The sequence below is a fragment of the Argopecten irradians genome, chromosome 12 (assembly GCF_041381155.1).
Source record: "Argopecten irradians isolate NY chromosome 12, Ai_NY, whole genome shotgun sequence".
Classification (NCBI taxonomy): Eukaryota; Metazoa; Mollusca; class Bivalvia; order Pectinida; family Pectinidae; genus Argopecten; species Argopecten irradians.
The window spans coordinates 41,287,206-41,301,669 of record NC_091145.1 but is presented as its reverse complement, the minus strand read 5'-3'; the positions used below and the strand labels follow the sequence as shown (position 1 = coordinate 41,301,669).

The 14,464-nt window shown below is 39.5% G+C and overlaps 1 protein-coding gene across 1 annotated transcript; it reads left to right on the top strand.

Moving 5' to 3' along the window:
- Nucleotides 1-746: 746 nt before the first annotated feature.
- On the top strand, nucleotides 747-12,859 carry LOC138335852 (uncharacterized). The gene is made up of 6 exons (XM_069285011.1): nucleotides 747-904; nucleotides 2,007-2,127; nucleotides 2,720-2,961; nucleotides 5,207-5,339; nucleotides 7,476-9,329; nucleotides 9,689-12,859. The coding sequence occupies exons 2-6, from the start codon at nucleotides 2,046-2,048 to the stop codon at nucleotides 9,997-9,999; spliced, it is 2,622 nt and encodes an 873-aa protein (XP_069141112.1). The 5' UTR covers nucleotides 747-904; nucleotides 2,007-2,045; the 3' UTR covers nucleotides 10,000-12,859.
- The last annotated feature ends 1,605 nt before the right edge of the window (nucleotides 12,860-14,464 follow it).

The following is a 14,464-nucleotide window of genomic DNA, read 5'->3' as shown; positions in this document are numbered from 1 at the left end:
TAGCGAAGTTGGTTCGCGCCCTTTTCTGTGAAACAAATTACAACTGCGGCATGCATATCAAATCTTCTCTCTCATTGTGCATTAATTTAAGGCCGGTAAGGAATATGTAGCTGTTGTAATTTATATTTACATAAAAAAAATATTATCAAGACGAACTATGCGTTCTCTATAGTTCAGTGGATCGTCCCCAGTTGGATACAATTGTTTTTAGTTTGGTTAATCACAAGTGTAACATATATTCCCGGTAATTGACATATATGTCTCTGAAAGAACAATTACAAATCAGCAAGTAAACGGGCTAGGCCTTATAAGGTGTCACGAACAGTCATTAACTTATTCTCCATTAGAATCATTCTTAATCATGATCTTCATCTACATTCCGGTAGATAAGGACTTACGAATGTCCTAAGTTAAGAAATGCTCATGTCTTGTACTGAACATTATTTTACAGTGTATACAATATATCTTTATCCCTGAAACAAATTTATTTGTAAATCGTAACTGTTTTAGCAGAAAGAGTTTCTGTTTTTGTAGCAAATATCTTAAAGTAGAGACGGGTACTATAAACATGTGTAGCAGAAACATATATTAGATTACCTATGTCTGTTTCTGATGTATGGTCATCACATGTCAAAACTTCAGAGAACTCAATCACCCACGGAACGTTGACACATGACGTAGGCATGGCTGAGGTATTTTTAGTGTCTGAGGATATTCCACAACTTACTTGAGAGGCGTCGGGTGTGAATTATCGACTAGTTTGGACTTCACCTGACGGCGTTGATAAAGGTGTAGGAAATAGGTCATACAGGTAATATACATCATCAGTGAATCGTAAATATGGCGAAGAGTCCTGGATCAAAACCGTGGGAATATGTGCTAAACTACGACTAAACGAGAACAGGTAAGTTAGGTTTGTGGATTTTCTCTTAAAATGGGTACAACATTGACTTTGGAACAAAAAAGTCGTCCGAGTTCCAATCTGGCAAACAATAAACAACAAAACTGGTCGTGATTTTGTTGTTGAATAGAATGTTTCTCAAACCAAGGATTTGAGCTGTCATTGTTAAACTCTATTCATAAGGTTAATTTTAATTACTGAACACTAAATTATAGGTTTTAACTTAAGGAGAAACGACATATAATTATCTCCCCCTACTTCCTAGATATCAAACAGTTTACGATGACAAGACATTACTTAGGGGGCTCACCATGTCTGGCCAGATACCAATCCATAATAGTAGTATATAGCTGTCAGTAATAACAGAAACAAGGTCATGCGTTGTGTTTTATAGATACATATGCTGAGCATATACACACTAAAAACCTGCCATAGTGAACACCTCTGTATAAAGACCACCTGCTTCATTAGACCAGCTTTCCGGCTCTTCAAAACATTTTTACATATACCATTTGGCTTTGAATACTAAATTATTTATAGAGAGGTATGTCTTAACAACTAAAATGCATTGATTTAATCATTGATAAGCTCATGGTAATATGATTTAACAGAATTATTGCACTGAGTCAATAATAAGAAATCAATTTACAAAAAAGTCATTTAGAGAAATCCTCATGGTTTTCATAGATTCTGTCTGTATCTAAGTCAATTTGAGTAAAGTGGTGATCTCAAAAAGCAGATGGGCGCTTATAGGAACAGGGGCACATATTAGGTCAAATATGGTAAGTTAAATTGGAGCATCACTAGACTCATCACTTCTATAATCAACATTCACTGTTATTTGTGGTCATTATACTGACTGTCCATTTCCTGTAGAGTTAAGGACACTATTTATTATCCTACTCTTAACAAGGTGGACAGGTAATAGTATAACATGAATTCATCCTAAAATTGGCTCCTATCTAGTAATGACCTCTGTGTACAATCTACAAACCATGCATCATCCTAAAATTGGCTCCTATCTAGTAATGACCTCTGTGTACAATCTACAAACCATGCAGGGTCTATTGGTGTCTTTGATCATTTGGTCAATTTTCTGTTTCAGAGTTTGAGCTATGTAACAGTTGACTACGCCAGCCTAACCATGCCACGCTTTCGTTGGGATGTCCAGCTCCTTGTAGCTGTGTGTCTCATTTCATCTGTAACATCATTCAACACCAAGGAAAGTGAGTTCATACTCGATATACACGTACAGTCAGTCATTAATGAACTGTGAACAAACCTGTACACTCTGGTGACCAAGGCTAAATTATCGAAAAAAAAATTTTTAAATCGCTGTGACCTTAAAGAAGGTCAAGTATTTTATCTTTGAACACTTTGAAGTCCAGCATGCAGCAGAACCAATTAAAACAATTGTCTTTAGAGGAAAATTGTGGCTCGAATACCCTTGAATGAAACTCAAGGTCATCTGTGTAAACAAAATTGCTAGTTTTTCACCTAAGTATGCTGTTTAAATCTCTAGTGTCTTGTAGAATTAGTAACCAAAACTATGCTCTTTAAAAGTTGTTTCCAGATTGACTGTTAAATTAGAATAAGGATAAAGCCATTCATTCATCTGAACCTACTTGTACTTGGTGATCCTCCAGTCCAGTATATTACACTGTATCAGGTCTCTTGGACGTTGAGTATGATTTGTTGATCAACATTAGCAACAGTCAGAAAAAAATATCATTAGGTTTTCTTTTCAATATCACAAGTTTATAGTATTTACAATAACAAGAAGGCGAGTGTGTCACAGTTTTTATCATTTTTTTACAGTTTACATGGACTCCATGTCGAGTTGTCCTTCTAAACACACCATCTATGACTTTGATATCGTGATCGGGGCCCACAAATCTGTGGCTGCCTCCAACCCCCAGACCAACTGTGAGGTGGTGGTGGAGGCAGGCTACACCGATACATACTTCATGTTGGAAATCATTCAGGAGTCCATCTCTATAGCCGACTGTGGATTTGTACTCAACATATATAACGGGGAGGGTATCACTGGTATACCACTGGTAAGTGTGACTCTTACATATAACGGGGAGGGTGTCACTGGTATACCACTGGTAAGTGTAACTCTTACATATAACGGGGAGGGTGTCACCGGTATACCACTGGTAAGTGTAACTCTTACATATAATAGAGAGGGTGTCACTGGTATACCACTGGTAAGTGTAACTCTTACATATAACGGGGAGGGTGTCACCGGTATACCACTGGTAAGTGTAACTCTTACATATGACAGGGAGGGTGTCACTGGTATACCACTGGTAAGTGTGACTCTTACATATAACAGGGAGGGCGTCACTGGTATACCACTGGTTAGTGTAACTCTTACATATAACAGGGAGGGTGTCACCGGTATACCACTGGTTAGTGTAACTCTTACATATAACAGGGAGGGTGTCACCGGTATACCACTGGTTAGTGTAACTCTTACATATAACAGGGAGGGTGTCACTGGTATACCACTGGTAAGTGTAACTCTTACATATAATAGGGAGGGTGTCACTGGTATACCACTGGTAAGTGTAACTCTTACATATAACAGGGAGGGTGTCACCGTTATACCACTGGTAAGTGTAACTCTTACATATAATAGGGAGGGTGTCACCGGTATACCACTGGTAAGTGGTGACTCTTACATATAACAGGGAGGTTGTCACCAGTATACCACTGGTAAGTGTAACTCTTACATATAACAGGGAGGGTGTCACCGTTATACCACTGGTAAGTGTAACTCTTACATATAACAGGGAGGGCGTCACTGGTATACCACTGGTAAGTGTAACTCTTACATATAATAGGGAGGGTGTCACCGGTATACCACTGGTTAGTGTAACTCTTACATATAACAGGGAGGGTGTCCCTGGTATACCACTGGTAAGTGTAACTCTTACATATAACAGGGAGGGCGTCACTGGTATACCACTGGTAAGTGTAACTCTTACATATAATAGGGAGGGTGTCACCGGTATACCACTGGTTAGTGTAACTCTTACATATAACAGGGAGGGTGTCACCGGTATACCACTGCTAAGTGTAACTCTTACATATCACAGGGAGGGTGTCACCGGTATACCACTGGTAAGTGTAACTCTTACATATAATAGGGAGGGTGTCACCGGTATACCACTGGTTAGTGTAACTCTTACATATAATAGGGAGGGTGTCACCGGTATACCACTGGTTAGTGTAACTCTTACATGTAATGGGGAGGGTGTCACCGGTATACCACTGGTAAGTGTAACTCTTACATATAATAGGGAGGGTGTCACCGGTATACCACTGCTAAGTGTAACTCTTACATATCACAGGGAGGGTGTCACCGGTATACCACTGGTAAGTGTAACTCTTACATATAATAGGGAGGGTGTCACCGGTATACCACTGGTTAGTGTAACTCTTACATATAATAGGGAGGGTGTCACCGGTATACCACTGGTTAGTGTAACTCTTACATGTAATGGGGAGGGTGTCACCGGTATACCACTGGTAAGTGTAACTCTTACATATAATAGGGAGGGTGTCACCGGTATACCACTGGTAAGTGTAACTCTTACATATAACGTGGAGGGTGTCACCGTTATACCACTGGTAAGTGTGACTCTTACATATAACAGGGAGGGTGTCACCGTTATACCACTGGTAAGTGTGACTCTTACATATAACAGGGAGGATGTCACTGGTATACCACTGGTAAGTGTAACTCTTACATATAACAGGGAGGGTGTCACTGGTATACCACTGGTAAGTGTAACTCTTACATATAACAGGGAGGGTGTCACTGGTATACCACTGGTAAGTGTAACTCTTACATATAACAGAGAGGGTGTCACCAGTATACCACTGGCAAGTTGTAAAATAATTAAATAAAAAAGAGAGTATACCAATTGCATACCACTCCAGTTCTGAGGTGGAAAATAGAGAAAAAACATGTGAAAAATCTTTCACTAGATGGGACCTGGTATTAAAACCTTCAGAATTTATGTCACTAAATATGGTATCAATTTCTATTGGGAATGATCATTTATATTTTGTGAACCACTGGGTTAGTGCAAAAGGTTTTATTAATTAAGAACCATGGTCCTCTCAGGTATAAAGATGATGTTTAAATGTTAAAAGAAGTTCAGGATGTAACACATTCAGTTACATGTACTGAAGAATAATTACTAGTGCTTCTAAAATACTACTTGAACCCTGTTTTAATAAAAGAGCTACACATTTATAAAATGATTTCACCTTTCTGTATTTTAATAGAAAAGTTTGTCATGTGGATCACAAAGTACAGGTGTTTTATACACAAAGGGAAGGATTGCAACCTTCCATCTACGTCAGCCGAGGGATGTCTTCCAGCCAACTAACGACTTCAGCCTCAGAATCAAGGCATTCCGTAAGTGTTTGTAGCAATAGTCTAGTTAGTACTAGTCAGCCCTGTATATAAAGGTCAACACTAGTCAGCCCTATATATAAAGGTCACCACTAGTCAGCCCTGTATATAAAGGTCACCACTAGTCAGCCCTGTATATAAAGGTCACCACTAGTCAGCCCTGTATATAAAGGTCACCACTAGTCAGCCCTGTATATAAAGGTCACCACTAGTCAGCCCTGTATATAAAGGTCAACACTAGTCAGCCCTGTATATAAAGGTCACCACTAGTCAGCCCTGTATATAAAGGTCACCACTAGTCAGCCCTGTATATAAAGGTCACCCACTAGTCAGCCCTGTATATAAAGGTCACCACTAGTCAGCCCTGTATATAAAGGTCACCACTAGTCAGCCCTGTATATAAAGGTCACCACTAGTCAGCCCTGTATATAAAGGTCACCACTAGTCAGCCCTATATATAAAGGTCACCACTAGTCAGCCCTGTATATAAAGGTCACCACTAGTCAGCCCTGTATATAAAGGTCACCACTAGTCAGCCCTGTATATAAAGGTCACCACTAGTCAGCCCTGTATATAAAGGTCACCTCTAGGACAAATAAATATGGTCGCATCATAAGTAGACACATGTCAAATTATAATGAAACTGACCATTTTAGACCCACAGAAAGTGATCCTATTAAATAGGTGGTCTTTATACAGAGGACTCTAACACAGGATTTTCTGTAGTTTGTTTTTGTCCAAAAAGTGTGTTATTTGTTTACAGCCGTGCTACCCCAACTGAGAACGATTCGTGTATATAAACCCCTACCGCTCTACCGCTGACTTGTATCGATGTATTGAATGAGTGTACTCTGTAGCCGTGTTATTTATAGACTCGAGTACTGTCGCCAAATCCACAGGTAAATTGGTACTGGATGCTACGCTCGGGCCTCTCCTCCAGCTTAACGAAACTGAATGGCTAGCTAGCTTAACCGATCTATATATCATCAACAATGCGTCTGTATCTACTTAAAAACAAAACAAATATTCTTCAAATTACATCAACATTCACTTGACTAGCATGTCTTTACTTTAGATATTTTAACAATCTTCATATTTCTAGTAAAATTGCATATGAAACTCCTTATAGAACCGTCATGTGTCCCGGCTGCAGGCCGTGTGCAAAAAGTCAAAACACATGTGGGATTTATAAGATGGGTCCTAAACTGTCCTATATTTAGGACTTTCAGTAAGTGGTTTGTAATATTATTACAGCAAAACTAACAAGCTACAAGGTTAGTGGCATTTTTAACCGTATTGTTTTATATAATTAGCCATCAGCTTGGATCTGGTTACCTGCAAAATGTAGTGAGTTCACTCACAATGTGCATGTTTATTGCAAGCCAACGTATCTGCTATCCGATTGCTCTTTAAAGTTTGTTAATGATCTCAAACACACTAATAACTTATTGTGGCAATTTTAAGTAACTAGATTATAATATTTTCAAATAGTTCTGATAACTATTAATGTGTTATATCTCCAGACATTGACATGTACGGAGTACGGCGGACTGTCGATGTTTTTGACATGTTCTGCAAGATATATTTCACTGTTTCAGTTACGGCAGTGGCCAATAAAAGAAAACAAACACAATGCAATTATAATATGATATTTCTTCAAAATACAACACTTCTTTGTGCAAGTTGTCAAGCATTTATTGTGAATGTTTTGCAATGAAATTACCACCTTTATAACATTGAATTTGTGGTTCCCCGGACATCGTTTTCCCCCCAATTTTTAAATGCGGAAAATATACCGATACGATAGTAGATTTTTTTTCAGCATTTTCAGCCCTAAGAGAAAATGCATGTGCAAAGTACACTGGTGTGTAAGTTACACAAGTTTATGGTATTTGTAACAGTTACGATTGTGTTTAGTACAGCTAATGTAGCCAGAGCGCCCGCGATTTACCTGTGGATTGGCGACAGTACTCAAGTCTATAAATAACTAGCTTCACTCATTCAATACATCGATACAAGTCAGCGGTAGAGCGGTAGGGGTTTATATACACGTATTGTTCTCAGTTGGGGTAGCACGGCTGTAACTTTAAGTTGTACCAAGTCAGAACCTTAACACTATGTTGAATTGTACTGTTGCAGGAGACCCTAATGCACCCGAAGTTTTGGAGGGGACGTCTCATCTGCCGGTCGGAGCTATCATAGGGATCGTGTTAGCACTGGTGTTACTGATCGCCTTCATCATCCTACTCTGTTGGTGCTTTAGGATGGGCAAGCTGCCTGGTATGGACGGAAGGCCCATAAACAAACGTCGTCCGAAGGCAAGGCCACAGGACCGGTCCTTGTCAGGCACTGTCAACTCTGCCTTTTCAGAAAAGAAAGTGTCCATGGATCCTTCTCGTAATAATAAATTTAATCTGAACAACCAAGATTTGTGGGATACCATGACAAATGCTTCTCAAGGCTCAATGGCCTCCCTAACTACAGGTCAGCCCACTGGTAAACGTTACATTAACAACTTTAACAGGAATGGGACAAATGCGTCGGGAAGGGGTAGACGTGGACAGGATAATGTGACTGATGATTCAGCTGTTCTGGCCGGGAATCTGGCAAAGAATGCCAATAATCGAGCTATAAATAGCAGTCAGGATACAGATATTGATCAGATGTATGAGAACTATACGTCACCGGCAGCCAGTAGTACGGTCAACAGGCCAGGGCGACAAAGAAGGCCGCAGGAGGAAAATGAAGTAGAGACAAAACGTTCTTTGATAGAAAAACCCAAAGAAAAAGAAGGACCTATAAAGTCATCAGAGACCAAGACAGATGTACCAGAAGAGAAACCGAGTGGTATGTTAGCTGAGTTACAAAGGGAGCTCAGCAAAAGGAAGAGCATGAGAGCAGCCAAGGAGACAGACATCAATGACACAGCACCAGGTGGACCATCCGGCAAACCTGGTGGTGCTAAGGCTCTCCTTCCTGAGGAGATGGACTCGCTGGACGACACCAAGCTGATGTCTATAGATCAGCAGAGTGAGCCTCTGGAGTCTGATAAGATGTCTAATCCTATGTTAAGTAATGCTAATCCTGCCATCCGTGCCTCTGTCAATGAGCTTCGTCCCAGGACAGAGGAGTCGCCAAGAACAAAGAAAAAGAAGAAGAAGAGGAAGAAGTCTATCAATGATTCTGGTCCGCGAAGGCACAGAAACGCTCCCGAAACTGGTGATGAATACGAGCCAGACCATCCTACTGGTTATACTACAGAAGAACCGTTGGAGCCGTTGTCCAAAATTCCGTATACCAATCCCTTATCATCCATACCTCTGCCTCCGGAGGCGCTGGCTCCTGTGTTTGCTACAGACACCTCTACACAGCCCCACTACTACACTCAGCCAGACCAGTATGGCTACCAGCCTCAGGTAGGCGACCAGTATGCCCAGCCACAGATCATTGGCTATGACGGCTATGGTAATGCAGTATATGGCTACAATAACCAGGCCCCCGGGGGTGCCGGTGGAGCACCCTACAATGCTCAGCCTACCTACTACATGCAGCCCGACGGTCAGATTGTGATGATCCCACCCCCGGGGATGGAGAATCAGCCCTATAACCCAGGCCTACAGATAACAGACTTGGGATCCCCAGGGGCACCGGGATATACATCAACACCTTCAATCTACGATCCAAACACCCGCCATCGCAGTCCCAAACATGGACGAAAGTCTAAACCTACAGGTGCCCTGTCAACAGTTCCAGGGGGTCCTGCCGGGACCGTTTTAGACGACCCTAACCTTCCACCCCCGGGGACCACCATGATGAGGACAGGCATTGACCCGTTGAGCGGGGCTCAGGTGAATCAGGTTGTGTGGAGCGACGTGAATCGTGACCCCACTGACCCTGTAGGTGTGGACAATCCTCAAATCACAAGGAAAACCATGGTGAGGGTTACAACAAAAGCTAACGAGGGCGGAGGTGTACCAGATGCTCCTAGTCCAGGTAAACACTCTTCTTCTATCAGACAATCACTGTATGTCTGTCACTAAAGCTCATGACATCTTCAGTAAAGTTCATGGAGTGAATTGTAATCAGAAGACTTAGCTAGAGAAGACGACTTCAGGATAAATGTCTAAGAAATGTTTCTGCACTCCTCATGAGTGCATATGTTAAGTCTACTGGTATTCTGGTACCTAAAGCGTTATGCAATATTAACTTTACAATGAAATTAGAATTAGATGTAAGTGGTTCATAATCCACTTAAATCTTATGATAATATTATGACCATGACAGATTGTGTGATATTCAGACATTGATATTTTGATTTTATACTCAGCTATTTATTTTCTCTTGTTTTGAAGCTTTGCAGCAGATGTCGTTCAATGCGGCCCAGCAGCTTAAGACCGGTGCTGAGCCTGCCTTTATGTCCCCGTCCCGGGGCCAGGTCCAGGGGGGATCCCTACCCTACATGACCCCGGCCCCTATATATGCTGCAGAGACCCCTGAACGTGAGAACACAGGTTTTTACACCGGAGTAAAACCTGGAATTCAAGACACTCCTCAGGTCCCCGCGTCGGGCCCTGGCGGTCCTCGGGTGCACAACGCTCCCCGAGCCAATAACGCCTTCAGAAATAAAATCACTCTTTCCATGGAGGACGAGTCAGCAATTTGATCAGGGGTTACATTTAGTACCAGTTAAACATATAGCACTGCAGCTCAACTGAGATGTAAGGACGTTTATATTCATTTACTACACATCAAGTGTATACCGTGTGATTTCTTCTGTTACATGAGTTATGTACTGTTGTGTTAGATCATTGACCCGTTCACTTAGTCACATCTGTGCTGGCATTAGCAGATATTCTGTTAATAAAACAATGCTGTATTCTGATAGGCAAGTTTAGGCCTAGACACTTCTACATATGTTATATCAGTTATCTTGATATTGTGCACATTTTATTGTATAAAGGCTATACCCCTGAAGTCTTTTGACCTTCTCAATAACATTTCATAGTGTTTTTATGTTTACACAATTTACATTCCTTTGTCTCATTAACCAATCTCATTTTGTCATCAAGGTCACATGTTCTATTGTTCAAATCTGTATATTAATTAATATTAATAGCAATGGATGAAATGTCATACATGTGTATTTTGAACCAGAAGCGATTTGGCATTAATGTTTGTGAAATTGATAGAAATTTAAAGTCCTGATATCTACAGTAAAATTTGAATTTGTTTAAAAGTCAGTAACATACATCTTATCCTTATATGACAGAAGTGTAAAACTATTTGACCTGCCATCCTTGCATTTTCATATAAAGAGTGCTCTTATAGATCAAATATTAATAGTAATTTTGTTATACATGCATTTGTTTGCTTTTAAAAAAACATTTTTTTTTTTTTATGTATTAATTTCTATTGTTGACAAAAAAATCCTGGTAAAAAAAAGAAGGAAAAGGATAGCTCGCCTACAATTGTTCCATCATAAGCTTTAACTGGCTACATGATGTCCCCACCTAATTGACCAGGAACACAGCTACTGTTCAGGTCCATGACCAGGAACACAGCTACTGTTCAGGTCCATGACCAGGAACACAGCTACTGTTCAGGTCCATGACCAGGAACACAGCTACTGTTCAGGTCCATGACCAGGAACACAGCTACTGTTCAGGTCCATGACCAGGAACACAGCTACTGTTCAGGTCCATGACCAGGAACACAGCTACTGTTCAGGTCCATGACCAGGAACACAGCTACTGTTCAGGTCCATGACCAGGAACACAGCTACTGTTCAGGTCCATGACCAGGAACACAGCTACTGTTCAGGTCCATGACCAGGAACACAGCTACTGTTCAGGTCCATGACCAGGAACACAGCTACTGTTCAGGTCCATGACCAGGAACACAGCTACTGTTCAGGTCCATGACCAGGAACACAGCTACTGTTCAGGTCCATGACCAGGAACACAGCTACTGTTCAGGTCCATGACCAGGAACACAGCTACTGTTCAGGTCCATGACCAGGAACACAGCTACTGTTCAGGTCCATGACCAGGAACACAGCTACTGTTCAGGTCCATAAGCTCTAACTGGCTAGCTACATGATGACTGACCCATCTGACTGACCAGGAATGGTCCAGCTAGGTACTGTCTGGGTCTGTTGTCCAACAATAATTAATAGTCTATAACAGCAATCTACAGTGACATTAAAGGTCTGGCTAACAGCCTCTGGGTACATCATGTATGTATAATAACATTAGGTCTGATGTGTATAAAATATATCATACATAGCCTAGAGGCATCATTCTATCAACAAACATGCACAGCGGGCTGGCTTTATCTGCAGTTTGCCAGTCACTTCACAAACTTATTTTATGTTTATCGTTTAATCAATGGCATTATACACTAAGTAAACTGTAAGATAAGTGCAGACATGGTAAATGCTCTAGCTAGAATTCCGTGATTCTCATCTTTGGGTATTTTCTTATGATTTTTGTTTGATTTTTCCCCCAAACATTTTTTTTTGTGAACAAACAAGTACTTGACATGTATTTATAAATTCTTGCTGCATGAGCTTGTGGCAGTATACCTATATGTAGTAATATGCTTGTAGGAAGTGTGTGCTTTTCTATAAATACAAAATTAATCAACATGCATATTGACCGTTTCTGAACGTGGCCTAAAGCTTATCTATCTTATAGATACTTGTACATAATGAAAAATAGAAAAACTACTTTCAAAACGTTTATCATGTAAACTTTGATGAACACAATGAACTTTTCTGTGTTAATGTACCACCACTGTACATTAGGTAACATGTAAATTGTGCCATAAACAGATTGAGTAATTAACTTGTTTTTGAGGGTGTGGTGTTCATAATCTAAGAGAAGTATTAATTTTCTTAACCTTAAGGATGTTTGTATGACAAACTGTTCAATTTTGATTTCAACAATGATTTAAATTTATTGTAATTTTGTGTGTTTTAGATAATTTCACTGTTTAATTTCTATCCATGATCTGGAACCAAGATTATGAAATAGTCTCTTTTTAAGTCTTCAACAATTTTAAGCTTTGATTTGGCCAAATATACATGTCATTGCAAAAAGTTTCCGCTTTTTTAATTGGCAAAGCCCAAACTGAATTGAATCCTGATCTTGGAGTCTGGGGCTTCCTGAATCTGTCACAACTGGGGTACCAAGGATCCTGTTTCTGTGTTGTGCTGATCATTATGGAAATATTTTCGTGTTCAACTGTTGTTCCGCAATTATTTCATGAGTAAAACTCACTAATTTTAAATACATAATGTATGTTGATTTTTATGTAATGAATGTTACTGCAATAATTTTAAAGTCAATGTCTTAAGGTCAATTATCATCTTTTTTAATTCATCATTTCTGACTCTGTCCATGCGGATTACCTCGTATGATCATCAAATTTATATTTATACACAAATAATAAACTATCACTTTTATATTGTAGCTGTCTTTTTTAAATGATAGAATCAAAATAAATACATGTAGTAAAATTCATTTGAGAGTTTTGTTATTCAGAATTGTGTGATTATAGATTGTAATTACATCATATAACTGCACCAGTCACTCTTTCCTAGGAGAGCATCATATGCTCGGAGTAGCATGCAGGCCTTCGTTATATATTTACTGTTGCCATCAGATATAGCTTGAAAACACAAATACTTTATACTTTGTAGGTTTGCAACCAACAAATATAGATGAGATTGTATGTCAAAAGGATTTGTGTAGGTTTGAACAGGTTTGCACTTTGATAACCAAATAACCACATATGATTGAATGTATTTAAACTAGCAAATATTTCAAGCACCTGCAAAAAGTCTTCTTATGTAAACCAAGTGATTTTAACACGCAATTAAAATTTAACTGTAAATCAGGAAATTAAATTAGCGTGAAAAAAGATGGTTTACAGTATATAAGGAGGTATACACACAGTCCATCTACCAGTATATAAGTAGGTATACACACAGTCCATCTACCGGTATATAAGTAGGTATACACACAGTCCATCTACCAGTATATAAGTAGGTATACACACAGTCCATCTACCAGTATATAAGTAGGTATACACACAGTCCATCTACCAGTATATAAGTAGGTATACACACCGTCCATCTACCAGTATATAAGGAGGTATGCACACCGTCCATCTACCAGTATATAAGTAGGTATACACACAGTCCATCCATCTACCAGTATCTACATAAGTAGGTATACACACAGTCCATCTACCAGTATATAAGAGTAGGTTACACACAGTCCATCTACCAGTATATAAGTAGGTATACACACAGTCCATCTACCAGTATATAAGTAGGTATACACACAGTCCATCTACCGGTATATAAGTAGGTATACACACAGTCCATCTACCAGTATATAAGTAGGTATACACACAGTCCATCTACCAGTATATAAGTAGGTATACACACAGTCCATCTACCAGTATATAAGTAGGTATACACACAGTCCATCTACCAGTATATAAGTAGGTATACACACAGTCCATCTACCAGTATATAAGGAGGTATACACACAGTCCATCTACCAGTATATAAGGAGGTATACACACAGTCCATCTACCAGTATATAAGTAGGTATACACACAGTCCATCTACCAGTATATAAGTAGGTATACACACAGTCCATCTACCAGTATATAAGGAGGTATACACACAGTCCATCTACCAGTATATAAGGAGGTATACACACAGTCCATCTACCATGATAATGAACAAACTCTTGTCAAATTAGAAAATAACTGCACCACAGCAATTATTTAATCACATGAGCAAAGATTCAGTTAAAAAAGGTAGATATTTTTTAATTATTAATTTTGAAAAGGTCACAAAATTTAACATTGATAGCAAGAGGGGCTCTTAGAAAGTTTTAATTCCATACTCCTGAGAAACAGCGGCAACAAATTTCATTGTCAATATTCAAGATGGCTGCCTTTCTACATTGTTGTTTTTGGATTACTCCAATAAAGGTTGCACACAAAAGAATAGATGATCAAAGGATCACAGATAACCATCAGTTTAATTAAAATCCACCATCTTATGAGAGTGTGCTTATGATAGTGCATCATCTGATGAGAGTGTGCTA